The sequence below is a fragment of the Apium graveolens genome, chromosome 9, assembly GCF_009905375.1.
Source record: "Apium graveolens cultivar Ventura chromosome 9, ASM990537v1, whole genome shotgun sequence".
NCBI lineage: Eukaryota > Viridiplantae > Streptophyta > Magnoliopsida > Apiales > Apiaceae > Apium > Apium graveolens.
Window position 1 is genome coordinate 270,188,503 of NC_133655.1, and position 15,198 is coordinate 270,203,700.

A 15,198-nucleotide genomic window follows, 5' to 3' on the forward strand; every position below is an offset into this window, starting at 1 on the left:
CATTGTTGGTTGATACGATAAATTTTAAGTGTTGTTAAACGCCCCAACATGATCTTATGTCGATCAGTTGTCAAGTAATTTGCTTCTTAAGTTCCGTTGTAGATTTGTTTCCTCTCACTTGGGAATAAGTTGCAAAGAATTTTCTTGTTTCCTTTAACCAGTGGCATACCGCATACTCTCGTATTTGAGAAGGCCCTTTCATGAAGTTTTTCTGGAAATTTCGGGAGTTCCAGTTAGGGCTGTAATTTGGGCCGCGCGAGTCAAGTTTCGAGCTGGGCGTAATACGAGCCGAGATTAATCGAGTCGAACTGAGCCGACACGTTTAGTTAAACGAGCCTAAACCTCTGCCCGAACTCGACTCGTTTAATTTCATGAGTCGAGTCGAGAAATGAGCCGGTTTTAACGAGTCGGACGAGCCGGCTCGTTTAATTTTACACTTAATCGAGCCTAAATCTCTACCCAAACTCGACTCGTTTAATTTCACTAATTGAGCCAAGCAGGTTTGAATAATTAAACGAGTCGGAATCTATGCCAGTTCGGGCTCGTTTAACTAAACGAGCCGAGTCGAGCTCACTTAAACAAGTTCAAGCCGGGCGGCTCTAGGCCCTAGTTCCAGTGTTCCACCCCAGTAGACCTTTTCGGACACTAGTTTGTGCTATGCTTATCGAAATAGTGTTGGAGTCGGGCGGCTCGCGCCCTAGTTCCAGTGTTCCACCCCAGTAGACCTTTTCGGACACTAGTTTGTGCTGTGCTGATCGAAATAGTGAAGATGCGGTGCCATTCCATATTTCTTGAATTATTTTCTATTTACGAGGTAACCAAAAGAATAATTAACGGAGAAAAATAAAGCCACATATGTACATATGAAATAGAAGGTTCTAATGCCATAAATATGTCAAATACCAACATCAAAGGCTTTTGTCCACTGAATTGTGATACACTAAAACTCTCCTATTCTGCAAGTACGCAAAGCTAATATTCAACAAATCTCAAGTTTACAAATTGACCTAACTTAAGAATACAAAATTCTATAACTAAATTATAAGCCTGACCGATATGCCCAATAGATACTTCTTTCTCACAAAGTTACATATTTAGGGCAGATATGATAACAAGAATCGTGCCCTGATATTTGATGATTCATAATATTATCAACAGCATTTCCCGTATGAGCATATCATTACCTCAAGCACTACTACAGAGAACTAATTAATACAAATGAATATAGAAGTATACCTTTGAAGTTTATACATAAGAGAAAAGGTTATCAGCTGAAGAATTTATTAATCTACAACTCTGCCCAAGGTGGACATCTCCAAAAATATACCTGCAGCATTCGTTCATCGTATAGAAGTTAAATACATTGCGTTTGAAACAGAATGTTACTCACAGAGAAAGAATATAACCTATATTCACAATGCTTAGGCCATGCACAGCGAGCTTTTCCATAATCCCAATAGCAGTCCTCATCTCTCAGAGGTCCCCGCATATCTGGACAGGTTAAATTATAAATTACACTTGATAATTGCAGGGAGGTTTAGAGAAGAGAGGTTTACCTTTTGTAACAAACTTTTTATCTGTTTCAGAATGAATATCATGCCACATCTCAAGCCATAATTCCCGCATTACGATAGGTGATCTCACAATATTTCTGTGATTTGCTGCAAAACAATGAGATCCTTTATTCCATCCAAGTGTACTTTTCATACTTTTTTGTGGTATATTATTAACGATTCCAAAGATATGGAAACGTGTCAAATGTCAATATATATTAAACCACCAGACTTAACATTTAGTTTAATAATATGAAGATAAAACTGACTTTGGTAGATTGGTACATCAATTAATAACTATAATACCTCTATCAATCTCCCAAACTGCAGTCCTCTTGCCTGAAAGACTTTTAGAATCTTCATAAAATGTTATGTACTTGACCCTGGGTGATCTTGTCATGTTGGAAATAATATCCTCATGTATATGTTCGACATTCAACTGTACTTGTACGTCTGACCCGTCATGCTCGGACTTAAATAATTAATAAGAAGAAAAGTAAAGAAACATAAGGGCAAAATTTTAAATCAATTGAACATGTTTACTCAAAATTTGACAGATAAGTATCCTCGAATAACCAATATAGAAACTTGTGGTCATTTATGAAGTACCATCAAGAAAACCACTTTATGGGATGATTAGAGTGTGAAATAAAACAAACCACATAAAGCATGCCACCAGGGAAAAGCTTTCCCATAACGCTGAAGATTGGAATATGTTGCTAACTAATGTCCATTCAGAATAATAATACAGCATTTATTTCGATTATAAAAATTTGGAACATGAGATCTAATTGATACTTCACAATGATTTTGCTAAAGAGATGACAAAATAACTAGCCAAAATTTAAATATGGGACTGGCTCTATAACTAAATGCTTTGCTTTAACTAAATTATGAATCTGTAACAACTTGCTTCAATAAGTAGGTTCCTGATTCCAAGATATCCTTCAAATAAGAAATGTACACTCTGATACCATTTTTCACTTCACAGTGTATTGAGAGATGCATGACAGCATGGGGGATAGAAATTTAGAAAAAAAAAAGAGCCTTGGCAGACAATGGTACAAGAATTAAAAGCAACAGAAAACATTAAAAATTACAATTCATATTATTAAACCTTTATAGAAGTGATCATGACAAGCATGTAAGAAGAGTATTTCAGATTTAGTCAAACGTCAATTTACAAATGGATTGAGAAAGTCATACTCAGTACTTAATCCCATGCATATATATATTCCTATATCCTTATTCAAATCCTCTATCTATAACATGTTGCACAAATTAATTTCCAACACCAGCCTAATACCAATTGAAAATTTAAAACCTTATCAGTACTTCTGTATCAGATATTAATATCTGCTCTATATATCAGTAACGAAGGGAAATGATATTCACAGTAAATAAATAATAGGAGAATGTATCGGGGAGTGGGATGTTTGGGGAAAAAAATCTATTTTTATCAAGCATTCCAAAAAAAAACAGACATTTTAAATGGTGATGGATGGAGTAGCTAAACTTCATTACAAGAGACAGAACCAAAATGTAACATTTTAACACATGCACCGGCAAAATGTACCTGAGGAGCTCTTGTTATGTTCACTTCCGGTCCCAGCCAAGTCTTGCACCAGGACAGGGAATTGTAAGGTACCTGCAAAAGGATCTAAATTTGTTAGTGGAGGCTAGACAGTGTACACTGAGTTTGCTTATAACTTCCAGAGTCCAGCAATAATTTTCTAAAAGGCAACTTTCTTCTGTTCACTTTTTACCTTAAAAGTATATTTTGAATTTAGTATGATTAAATTTATAACACCAACTAATATAATGTTGTGAACTCAAATTTTTGGTTATAACATATTATATGAGGCAGAACCTACAGATTCTATAATTCTAAAATATGTCACAACTAGAAACTGTTCATCAGCATACCGTTTCATCTCCGCTGCTTGCTCCTGGGTTTCCATCAATCAGGCTACCTGACCTAAAAATCGTGAGTAGATAAATACATGTAAGACTTCAGCTGTTCACTTTAGGCCCAAACTATACGTTTGCAATACCATAATATAGGTGAATGGACTTGACAAAAAGTTTTCATGTATTGAGACGATATATTCCCATATACCTAGCATCCATGCACCAAATCCTATTTTGGGATCCATATAATTTTTTTTTTCACGGAATAAAAAGTTCTTTGCAATGTAGATTGATGTAATTATCCAAGGATCCTCTAAAAAGAAGTTACCTGGAATATAAGGATCCCTCAATCTCATATATCACATCAGTTATTATCCAGTTATCAGGGTAAGCCTTGCCACTTGGTGCAAAATAATAACCAACCTGCCAGGGCACACTAATGAGATTCCATTATTATCATGTATGATTTCTTGCAGGTTTCATATATCTCACCAGGAGTTATAGGAAACCAATACCTTGAGTAAAATATTTTAAATAGACAACATTTTTGCATGCTCAAATATAAAATGACCAATACCTCAACTCATATCTGAGCTGCAGGCAACCAATAACTGGAGTAAGACAATAAATAAATCGCCAACACCACAAATATAAATGGATAAACATACTTCTACTCATATTATAGCACCAAAAGAGAATAATGGTTAACACAGTACCAACTACAAAGACCTAGTGAAGTAACAAGTTCTCTTTTAGAATATACTGGTGGGAAAATGGTCATTTTACTAGAAATTTGATACCACTGGCAGTAGAAAGTAAGATTTTCTTTAGCAGAAGCATGCTAGAAAGGGATATCCAAAGAGTCAATATAATTCTATAGGAACTAGGTTAATATTGTGCTACCATTTTATTGTTAGCTGGATAGTACAAGAAACAGGAACACTGCTAACTAGGAGGATTTTGCATAAACCGGATTTTATTCCGTCAAGATCTTTACTCATGGTCGTACTTATCATATGAAGTTCAGATAATTTTTCTATATCAGATTAATTTAATTTTGGACAGGACAGGTGTAACATCTTCCAAGGCAGGAAGTTTGTACACAGTGATTTTTGCCAAAAAGACCTTTCAAGATGATCTATAATTTTCAAATCAGGTCAAACTCTTCGTTTCCAATGCGTGCTTTTCTCTTACATCTAGATTATCCATCAAGTAGCATGATACATCTTTTCTTTATCATTTCCATTCTTTCCTCAACTTCAACCCACATATATACGCTAAAACTAAAAAACAGGATTTTTCATTTTTGTTTAGTCAGCTTGGGAGGTGTCATTCTAGATACACTGACACATGTTAATACACCAATGGATAACATCATGTTAGCTTTATAGCAGTCGATCATAAGTATTTTGCGTAGATGTTGCTATATACAAGTATGTTCCTGGATCTTTTTGAAAATGAGGCTCACAGCAAAATGCTATACTTGCAGACTCCGTTACCCAGACTCTTCAATTTTCCTCTCATACCCGTGTTGACCAGACATGACATGGGTGAGAGTATAAGATTTGAGTCGGATCCTTCATATAAAACCCGGACTTTCAACTTCAAGCAATCTAGTTCAAGATTGATTTACAAGGCCTCACAATAAGTTGTTTCTAGAGAGGAATGTTCATAGATTACTATTTCCATGTTATCCTTTTGATTTGAGATATAAGTTTGACATAAAAAATTATGTATAATGTTTTTTTAGGCAGAAGACACAAATTTACATATGTAAAAAATATAAAAAGTAGGTATGATTTCACATTGAGAAGGTTATATGCTGAATCCCCACACCCGTTTCCAATTTCGGATCCATATCCACGAAATCTAATTTTTTAGAAAGTAAGAGTCCGACGCCCGTGTCCGACGCCCGTGTCCGACACCCGTGTCGGAGTAACATATATAGCAGATCCATTTTCTACTTTAACAACGAAAGGACAAAATGAGATATATAGATCGATATGATTTGAAAAGTCAATAAGAGAACGCAGATATACCTCAGTTCTTAGATCTACCCCATATATGCAAAAAACATTCTTTATAGGAGGTCTTTCCCAAGGCGTTAGTGGATTTAGAACAGGATCTTCATGGTAAGCCCTGAAATACAAAACCTTTTTATTAAAAAATATGGTAAGGTTTCAGATAAATAATCACCACACTTGAACATTGCTGAAAATCTAATGTACAACATCCACATAAAATAGAGACTTGAGAAATGTGGAATGGAGTCGTGACTCCGCCAAAAACTGGAGCCATTTTTGGTGGTGCAAGTCAAATTCTAGTACTTAGATGGGAGCTGAGACATCAAATTCCAGACTTAGGAGGGAGAAAGAGTAAGCCTAAGCCCTTTAGAGTGATACTGCAAAGGTATTGTACTAGATTGGATTGCAGGTCACTAAAAGGTAACTTCGTAAGTACATCAGTATTATAAAATTTGGAGAAAGAAACTATTAACTTGTTCAATTGGTACAACGCCCTTTCGATATCAGGATCATAATCCTTAATTGCTCTGAAAAATTTTCCGCTTGAGACTTCATGGGCAGAGAAAGATAAAAGATTTGATGATTTGCATTCTGTGCTAGACAAGTTGCCATCTGCACTGACAACCGTGAAATAAGCTATCTATCCTATCGAGATGACAAATAATAAGCAGGAAAACATGTGCAAAATCAAATCATGCTAAGAAGAACAGAAAGAACACCTGGACCCGAAGGAATTTCGATGTTGACTACATTTGTTGGCCACCCAGAATATTTTGTTGTAAATTCCTCTTTATCACAAAAGTATACCTGATGATCCTTTTTACTTCTTCCGGATATATGTTTCAAGTACAAATCATCTGCCTTGCAGAACTTGGAATGCGGCAGCATCCATAGCGACGAGCCAAATGAATTGGACATTAACCGAGCTGTTCCCTGATACCTTGCCAAAAAATATAATTTAATGATAATTAGTAGAGCAGTCTATTCACAATTATGAACAGACAAGCAACTCATCAAGAAGATACAGATTACTTGCACGATTTAAAATCTCCCAATTAGAATTTGGATAAGAACGAACTCATTTGAAGTTAACTAAGACTATACTGACTAAAAGGTTGTATATTAATTCTATATCTGTTATAATAAATACTTCATCCGCAAAAACTATAAGCCATATATTGATATCGAGTCAATAGATGATGGTTGAGCTCCATTTCATTTTCTTCACTAGTATGGATGTTTAATACATGTTTATTATATATAGTATGACGGAATAAATGAAAGTAAAATTAATACAATCACAATGAAATTTTGCGAGGACAATATAAGATTTTTCATATCACTGTGAATCACTTTAAGCTAAGACTCTACTCTTGCATCTGTACAAACACATACCAAAATAGTAAACTCTGTTTTCTGTTCTAGATAGTTTGTTCTGCTAGTTATCGCCTTTGTTCCTAGCCTTCTGTCATTGCAGGTCTTTTTTTTATTAATATACCCAACTTACCCCAACAAAAAAAGTATACAAGCACACTTGTAGACAATACAGTTTCAAAAGATAGTAGTAATAAACTGTTTATTTTTTGATCAAATATTCATCAACCTCTATATCGCTTGCTTACCGTTCACATCTACTCATACATCAGGTTACTCCTCACTGTTGCAATATTTATAAATTGCATGCTTATTTACACATAAAAGAAGGAAATGGAGACATCTACTCATATAATACTATAATAAACATAAAGAAGAAATGAACCTCAGAAACAGGAAGACCAAATGTCAATCCAGAAAGTGTTGATTCGATTGTTTGAGTGGAACCGAGAAAAGGAGATGCTGAAATTTAACAAAAAGTACAAAAACTGCTTATAAAAAGTCTGTCGATAACATGTTGAAAATCATTTAGGGATTCCATACGTCCATACCAACGGAAAAATAGGCATGGATATGCTCATCAAGCCACCTAAGATATCTTTTCGGAGCAATCTCTAGCTTCAACCACTCCAAAAAGTAGCGGAAGACATTGTTACCAAGTGAATGAGCAAAAACTAACGCTGGACCACCGCGTAATTTAAGTGAAGTTTCAAAAGTCAGCCTGCAGCAGAAGTTTAGAAGACATGTCCTTAAAATTTATATCTATCAGCCAAAAAAGACAATGACTAATCACGATTGTTAGACAATTAAATTGGCAAGCAACACTTCAGCATCACTTTCTGAATCCACGTGATTAATATTAGGAAAAGTTTTCTTGATCCCTGTTTACTGTTTGTTCATTTAAGGCAATGAGATATATAATTAGCTTTCTAATAAAATTTATGCAAATAATTCTTCAATTCCAGTAGTTTTGAGCACTTGTGGTGTAGCAAGACAAAGATATGAGCAGACAGATGAACAACACATCTGGCAGGTTATGCATCAGATTTTTAGATACTTATACAAATAATAAGGAAGATACAACTGGGATTGGTCAAGCGGCTTCAGATCAGCTATACAAACTGATAAAAATAGACGAAAAGACGATAAAAAGAAAAGAGGTGCATAATGGTTAGCAATTATTAGTGCATGAGATATACAGCTGTCATAGAGTTGGAAAACTTTTTTTTACTAGTTACTACTTACTATATAAATTAATGTTGTAGCATGGATGGTAAAATTGCAGTATACTTAGTATGTTATCATAGTCCATAAGTAGATCTAAACCTCGCAGCCATAAATTGGAAACAAGCAATACATAAGTCTAAATAGGATGCATCAACTTTTTCTGTTAAAAAATACAATTAGGATAATCAAGATCGGCATGATGTGGACTAACTTTAGCTTATGAAAGTAAAGATCCCGCTCTTCAAGCTTTGATGGTGATAATCTCCAATCATAAGGAACAGCAACGATTGCATTTGCTTCAATTCCAAACTCAATGCACCACTTTATCCATTCTTTCCAAATTGAAGAAAGAGGACCTGCAAAGGATAATACAAGCAATTTTCAGCAATGGATTTGCATAATATAAGACAATTTTTTTCATGAACTATCAGCAAGGCTTTAGCCTAGTGGATATCCATTCGAGAAAGGGTTGAAGTCTTAATGAAAGATGTGTGTGAGTTTATAAATTCCTGTAACTGACCATAACAAAATAGTTTTCTTAATTATCAGAGGGCCTCAAACATTGATTCATGTTGGGCCATCATTAGTTAAAAAATGGAGAAGTGATGAACAAAAGCTTGGACATTATTTGATGATATATGTAGAAATACTGGACAGTTGAATACTAAAGCCTGTAAGAAATTCCCTTTAACTCAATCGCATACCTGTTATATAACCTGGATCAAGCTCTGTGATAGCAGAAAGACCTGTATCAGCACGAGACTTGCACTGTGGGTTATCTGTTTGATTGTAGGGGTCTAACATCATGCACTTAAGCCAGCAATTTACAGCAGAAAGAAGCTGCATGGTAGATAATAATCTTCTTGTATATCATTTAAAAAACATCTGGTGAAAAATTGAGAAAATGTGCATTTTGCACAATCCACTGGTTAACATTTGACAAAAGTAAAGGCTCTGTCCTTTATAGTTTCAACTTACTATAGGTCACCAGAATGTGGTTTTAATTTGAAAAAACTTTCATGTGTACAAACTGTATATGCATCCTTCAAATCATTTCTCACAGTGTGTTTATACATGCACAATTGACAATTCAGCTAAGACCCCTCACTAGATTTTATTTAATAGTTCAAAGTCTGCTGTAAGGCCCGTAACCTAGCCAGGACAAACCTACTTGAATATATTGCTTCATCTATAAAAGGCACCTAAACGCTAGACATGACAAATGGTTGTACAGACAGGAAGAATTCTCTATAGCTATTTTTCTTAATGCATGCTTCTTATTCGTCTTATTAGTGTCTGATATTCACTAGCTGTTAGCTTTTGTTTTTATTTTGTCAGTAGCACTTCAATCTATATAGTCCAGGTACATCTTACCTTTCTTGTTTACCAACTAAACAAGTATTAGTCACATTAAGAGTAAATTTACACACTTGTGGCCGAACTTTATTCAATTTTGTACATCGAAGGCCGGAGTTTAAAATTTGCAATTTGTTGGCTAAAAGCAATGTCTAGTCAACATATTGCAAAATTCAAACTTCGGCATCAAAGTGCTAAAATGGATAAAGTTCGGCCACCGCTTTATAATTTACTCTCACACAAATATCGTAAACAATTTAAAAATTTAACTTAAAAAAAAGTTAGAAATTAGCTTCATCCAAGCATTTTTCTTATTCTACATTCTACAACAATGCTAAAAAAAATAAAATATATGCATTCATAAGCAATTATAATATACTTGCATTAACAATATCACCAATACATAAATGATAATGTGATGAAAAATGTTAAACAAAAGAAAAGAAAAAAAAAATACTAACTTTGGTGGTGTCGAGCCAAACCAAATCGAGAGGATTATAATCAAGTGGAGAATAAGGGCAGTCTAATATCGACCAGGCTCTAAGTTGGGTTGATGCAAATCCCGGTATTATTATTCCCGATAGCTTCTTGTAATTTCCGGTGGATTCTCCGGCGATTTTGCACGGAGCTCCGGCGAGGAGGATGGTTACCAGGAAAATGAGTCTTGACATTTCTTCATTTGTTGTCATTATGAATTGATGTGTTATGGTTTCAACTACATAATTAATATAACGTTCTTTTTGTTGTACGTTTACAAGCGTGTGTATGAAATCAATTCGAGGAGAACAAGTTCAACGATGCTGCCAAATTATGGTATAATTTATTATTAAAATATATTTTTTGATGTTATAATAAAATTTGTGTTTTACTACTTACTTGGAATATCCTCTGCCCAACACTATAACATTATTAAAGTATAAGTTTTGGTGTAAAATAAATTTTAACTTATATTAAAATTACATCAAATAAATACTGTGACACCAAATTTGATATCAAAAATATATTTTATATTATTTTTAAACAAAATTTGGTGTAATTCATAATTTTTACTATGTTTTTGTCTTTGTTCATAAAAATAAATTTATTCCCGTCATTTATTATTTATATTCTATTATATCCAAATAAATTATTTTTTTAGAAAAATAAGAATATCATATCATTACTAATACATTTAGTATAAGATACAGTGTAAATGAGTTTGAATTGATTTAATAAATAGTGTCAATGCTATATTATTTTAGTTTTATATGTTAGAGATGGTCTTAATATATATTCTTATCAATTTTTCTATTACGTGACCATGTATAAATAATAAATACAAAAATTTATAATTTTAATTAATTTTTTTATAATAATAGTAAAATTTCTGCATTCACAACAATTTTACCGATTAAAATAATATAAATTTATAAAAAAATATAAATTTTCATATTTATGATGCACACAATAGAAAATTCATTTGTTATTGCAGTTAATTTGTATTGGTCGGATTTTGGATGGTTCTTGGGTACGACGTTTATAATGACCCCCAAGATATACCCACGTGCCACCCCGTACTAAAGGATATAATATACATGGGCTTCTTGCAAACACTCCTCTGAAACAGGCTTTTTACCGAATCCTTAAAATGTTGGGCTTTAACCAAACGGGCACCTAGGTTTGCTGTCAAGCAAGATGGGCCTCAACTAGAATAAACAAATGAACTTTGTGATTACAGCAGGTGAAAACTTTGGGCCCAAGACCCATTAAATTTTTAAATAAATAAACCATGCAGGAGCATTCATAAAGTACTTATTATTATTATTATTATTATTATTATTATTATTATTAGGGCTTTTTTGAAAATATCCAAGTCTAAGAACATTTTTTCAAAAATACTGTCATTTTTTAAAAAAAATTATAAAAATAATTTTAAATTTGCAAAAAAAATTATTTTTCTTTTTCTTTTTTGCAAAAAATACGGTTTTTGAAAACTAGAATTAATTGGATGCAACCTTTGAAGAGTTTTTGCAAATTAATGCAACCTCAAATACAACCAAAAAACTTCATTCAAATAGTTGCATATCTGTTTGATTTTGATTTATTCCATATTTTTACAAAAAAAATTAGAAGATAGTAAAATCGTAATTTTTTTAATAAAAATTAGTACTTTTGGTAATTTCTCTTCTTCTTCTTACTATTATTATTATTATTATTATTATTATTATTATTATTATTATTATTATTATTATTATGCAACTTATTCTCAAATTAATGAGTTGATTTCTAGTTTGTGTACAAGGAGCCGATGGAGAGTTAGTTAGCCTCCTCAAACCCTAAAAAAAGCTCTCTCAGCCTCTCTTTTTTTCTGGCCGCCGTTCGGGGCTTCCATCGGTTTTCACTGGTGAAAAGCCCCAAATCATCTATTTTCCTTATTTTGGTCGTGTTTTCAATAATACTCGTCCCCGGGTAAGGATTTTTATCGTTCAAGATTGTATTTTTGTTTGATAAAATATTTGTTGGGTGAGATTTGTTCCCAATTTATTTGAGTTTTGTTTATTCTCTCCTTGCGAGAGCTTGGTATGTTTTTTGGTGTGCTTTGGTGTGACTCGAGGTCTAGGACGTTAGATCTGCCGGATTTTTAGAGGTTTGATTCAGTGATAAAGATTTATATGAGATTGCAATTACGATCGATAGCTCATACTGGTTTTGGTGAAGGCGATACATGTGTATATATCAATTTCAACAAATCGATTGATTGTGTATTCATAAAGACTAAATTAATCAGCGATATGATCTGTTTTATGTTTGTTCGACTCGATTGTTCTTGTAGATGCTGTATAGCTTTTTATTATTGAATTAATTCTGTTTTTTTTTCAAAAAAAAAACAGGAAAATGACAAAGAAGTACTTATGAATCAAATATACGCAGTACAAGAATTCCATAGAGTCTTAAAACATAAATTTATGTAAAGCTTAATTCAAGCAATACACGTATGTGGTTGTATGTTTTACAACATGATCAGATATTGAAAGCAAAAGCAGAGCTGGTGGGATGAAGTTCGAATCAAGGCATATCTGATTCATCCATGGTCACTATAATACCTCAATACCTATATCACATTTAGTGTCCAAAAGAAACATTATCTCCAAATTACATCTTTGGAATCGTAACTCATTCTGGTTTCCCCAGTTCGAACTCAGTTTCATACAACGGCATCCTACACACTACACTATATGAAAACAGTTAATAGATATTATCATGTTGACATTGATTGTATTGGTGACGGATGTTAAAAGAGTTTTTACATCGATTTTACAAGAATCGATGTCTAAATAATTTTTAGACTAGTTAAAATCAATGTCTCAACCACTTTTTCGTGAATTTCTCTTTTCCATAATTTTCCCTTACTTAAAAACTTTTCACCAATTTATTTTTATTTCCCTCTTCACATAATTTTCTTTCCCCCGCTTCTCCATCTCTGCACCAGCAGCTCTCAGCCCCCCCTTTTTTCTCATAATCTCACTCGACTCATCACACTCTCACCTATCAAAAACCCTAATTCGAACCTAATTAAAACCAATACTTCAAATCCCTAATTCAACCATAGCTTTCAAACCCTTAATGTCCAATGCTAATTAGCTTGAACCCTATATTTTTCTTTCAATTAAACACACTCAACTTTTGTAAAGGAAACTTTAAGGAGGTCCATCATTTTGTTATCTCCCTCGAAGCCGCTTAAATTAGTAAGTATTTTTTAAATTTCGTTTCAAAATTCAAATTTAGATTTTAATAAATATTTTTTTGCAGATGAGTTGATTTTTCCTATATATAATGTTGTAAAAATCCGAACAGCGACTTCTTCGTCCACCAAATCTTCTTGTATAATATTAAAATTCTTAGCTGCTTCCGGGAACAAACCATCTATAGTTGAATTTCCAGATAATATAAATATCTGTTTTTAAAAAAAATTATTTTTGGTGTCTAAATGATTTTTTTTTCTGAAAACTATATAGAACGAGCCTTTTTTGAACGGATATAGTACGGACCTTTAATGTCATGTAATACCGCAATTTTCCCTGGGCCAGTTAGTCATGATTCTATTATTATTACTTTTCTTTATAACTTGCGAGTCATTTATCGTGTAATTAAAAACTAGTATAATAATCCATGCGAGACACATGCCACTTTCTAACAATGTTTCGTAATACAGAGGGTATGATTTTTGACTTTCAGTTTGCAGGGATTTTGTTAGAAAGTAAAATATATAGTCCTTCATAATTTATTTGAAGTTCACGAAAAATATCACTCGAAACAGTTTATACTCAATAATTATTTAGATTGTTGAGTGATGAAATATTGTACAATGTCTAAAAATTTTTCTTTTCAAGTTTTAATGATTATGGGCATGATATATATTTTGGGTATATGTGATATTTGAGTTAAAGATATGTCGATATTAACTGTAATTTGTGTATGTGCAATATTTATGAATGTAAGGTAATTGAAGTTTTTGGTATTTAGAATAAAAAATGTCACCGTCCAACTTCAGTGATCTCCCCGCTTCCTCATATGCGCTCATCAAGCCAGTTTTGCTATTAAAGAGTCGGTACAAGGTTGTTATATTCATGACAACGATATGTAGTTAACAATATAGGTATGTCAAATGAGATATATGTATTTTAGAATATGTTATAGGGTTGACCGCGTTGATATATGTCATGCATAGATTATTTTCTAGTATAAGGATTAATTTAGCGTTATTTAAATCGTTGTCGACTTTTTATTCGTGAATGATTTTAACCATTATCCATATACTAATTCAAAAATAATATTTAATTATTTTTAGCCCCGAGCCTTTTATCGGATCTGATAGGTTAGAGATTACATTGAAATCAATTGGATTCATAGCTTCTGCCGGCAAACACACATCTTGGAAATTTGGGTGATCAACATATTTTGTACTGACTCATAACAGGTATCATGTATGTCAAGTCCATAAAATAACCCATCTTTGTTCAAGTTAGTAACTTTGATACATATTAGTTATTGAATTGATCTTATAAAAGAATATCAAACACATTTTATTGATATAAAACATCCCGTCTTATTGATCAGATATCTTCGTCAGACTCGTAATTTAAATTGACTAAATTTACGTAGTGAATCGGTTCATATAGCCAAATGATGAATGTTTTTCAAAAAAGGTCAAATTTCGAATTCGAATTAAGCAGGAGTATTTCAAGTATTTTTTTTAAAAAAAAAATTGGATCAAATTATGTTTTCGAATTCAGCTAAAGTACAATGACTCTTTGTAGTTGTCACCTACGTATGTGTGTGCGTGTATATGTGTGTGTGATTCTCATTTTAGTAAATTTTAATATATATATATATATATTATAGGCATTTGTAGATTTTAATTCACATAAAAAAGGTTCAAAAAATATTTTTAAACATAGAAATTATTAATAAGTAAGGTAATGATTTGTTAATTAATTATGTTTGAACTTATATTTAAATTCAATTTATAAAAATTAAGTCCACAAATAATCCAGTATTTATGTTTAAAATTAAATAATTTTTTTCAATATTAAATGACACAACACATATTATATGTATGGTGAAAAATATAAATGATTATTTTATTTAGTTATTTAAAGGTATATTGTGAATAAATATTCATGTTCGGCTCCTATTAACATAATTTTTAATAGTAATAAACATATGAGTAAATCTATTATTCTAGGAGAATAAAATACCCCACTGATATTGAA

The 15,198-nt window shown here is 32.5% G+C and overlaps 1 protein-coding gene across 2 annotated transcripts; it reads right to left on the reverse strand.

Annotated features, from left to right (window-relative positions):
* Positions 1-830: 830 nt before the first annotated feature.
* On the reverse strand, positions 831-10,214 carry LOC141686961 (phospholipid--sterol O-acyltransferase-like). 2 transcript variants are annotated; one of them, XM_074492078.1, is made up of 15 exons: positions 9,907-10,208; positions 8,794-8,929; positions 8,301-8,445; positions 7,414-7,583; positions 7,248-7,324; positions 6,208-6,421; positions 5,962-6,100; positions 5,504-5,603; positions 3,793-3,887; positions 3,480-3,531; positions 3,130-3,201; positions 1,860-2,025; positions 1,557-1,661; positions 1,407-1,491; positions 831-1,327 (listed from the first exon to the last, which is right to left on the reverse strand). In XM_074492078.1, exons 1-15 carry the CDS (start codon positions 10,132-10,134, stop codon positions 1,246-1,248), a joined length of 1,866 nt encoding a protein of 621 aa, XP_074348179.1. In that variant the 5' UTR covers positions 10,135-10,208; the 3' UTR covers positions 831-1,245. The 2 variants fall into 2 exon arrangements, 1 of the variants encoding a protein (XP_074348179.1); XR_012560868.1 differs by lacking the exon at positions 831-1,327 and having other exon boundaries at positions 1,464-1,491; positions 1,557-1,651; positions 9,907-10,214.
* Positions 10,215-15,198: the final 4,984 nt, after the last annotated feature.

Bases quoted from the DNA above. Each gene is read 5' to 3' on its own strand.
- LOC141686961 (XM_074492078.1), bottom strand. From the start codon at position 10,134: ATGACAACAAATGAAGAAATGTCAAGACTCATTTTCCTGGTAACCATC. The intron at 8,446-8,793 runs GTATGCGATTGA...TATCCTTTGCAG, and splicing joins TGATCCAGGTTATATAACAG to GTCCTCTTTCTTCAATTTGG. The intron at 2,026-3,129 runs GTACATTTTGCC...TAATTATTTAAG, and splicing joins ACATAACAAGAGCTCCTCAG to TCCGAGCATGACGGGTCAGA.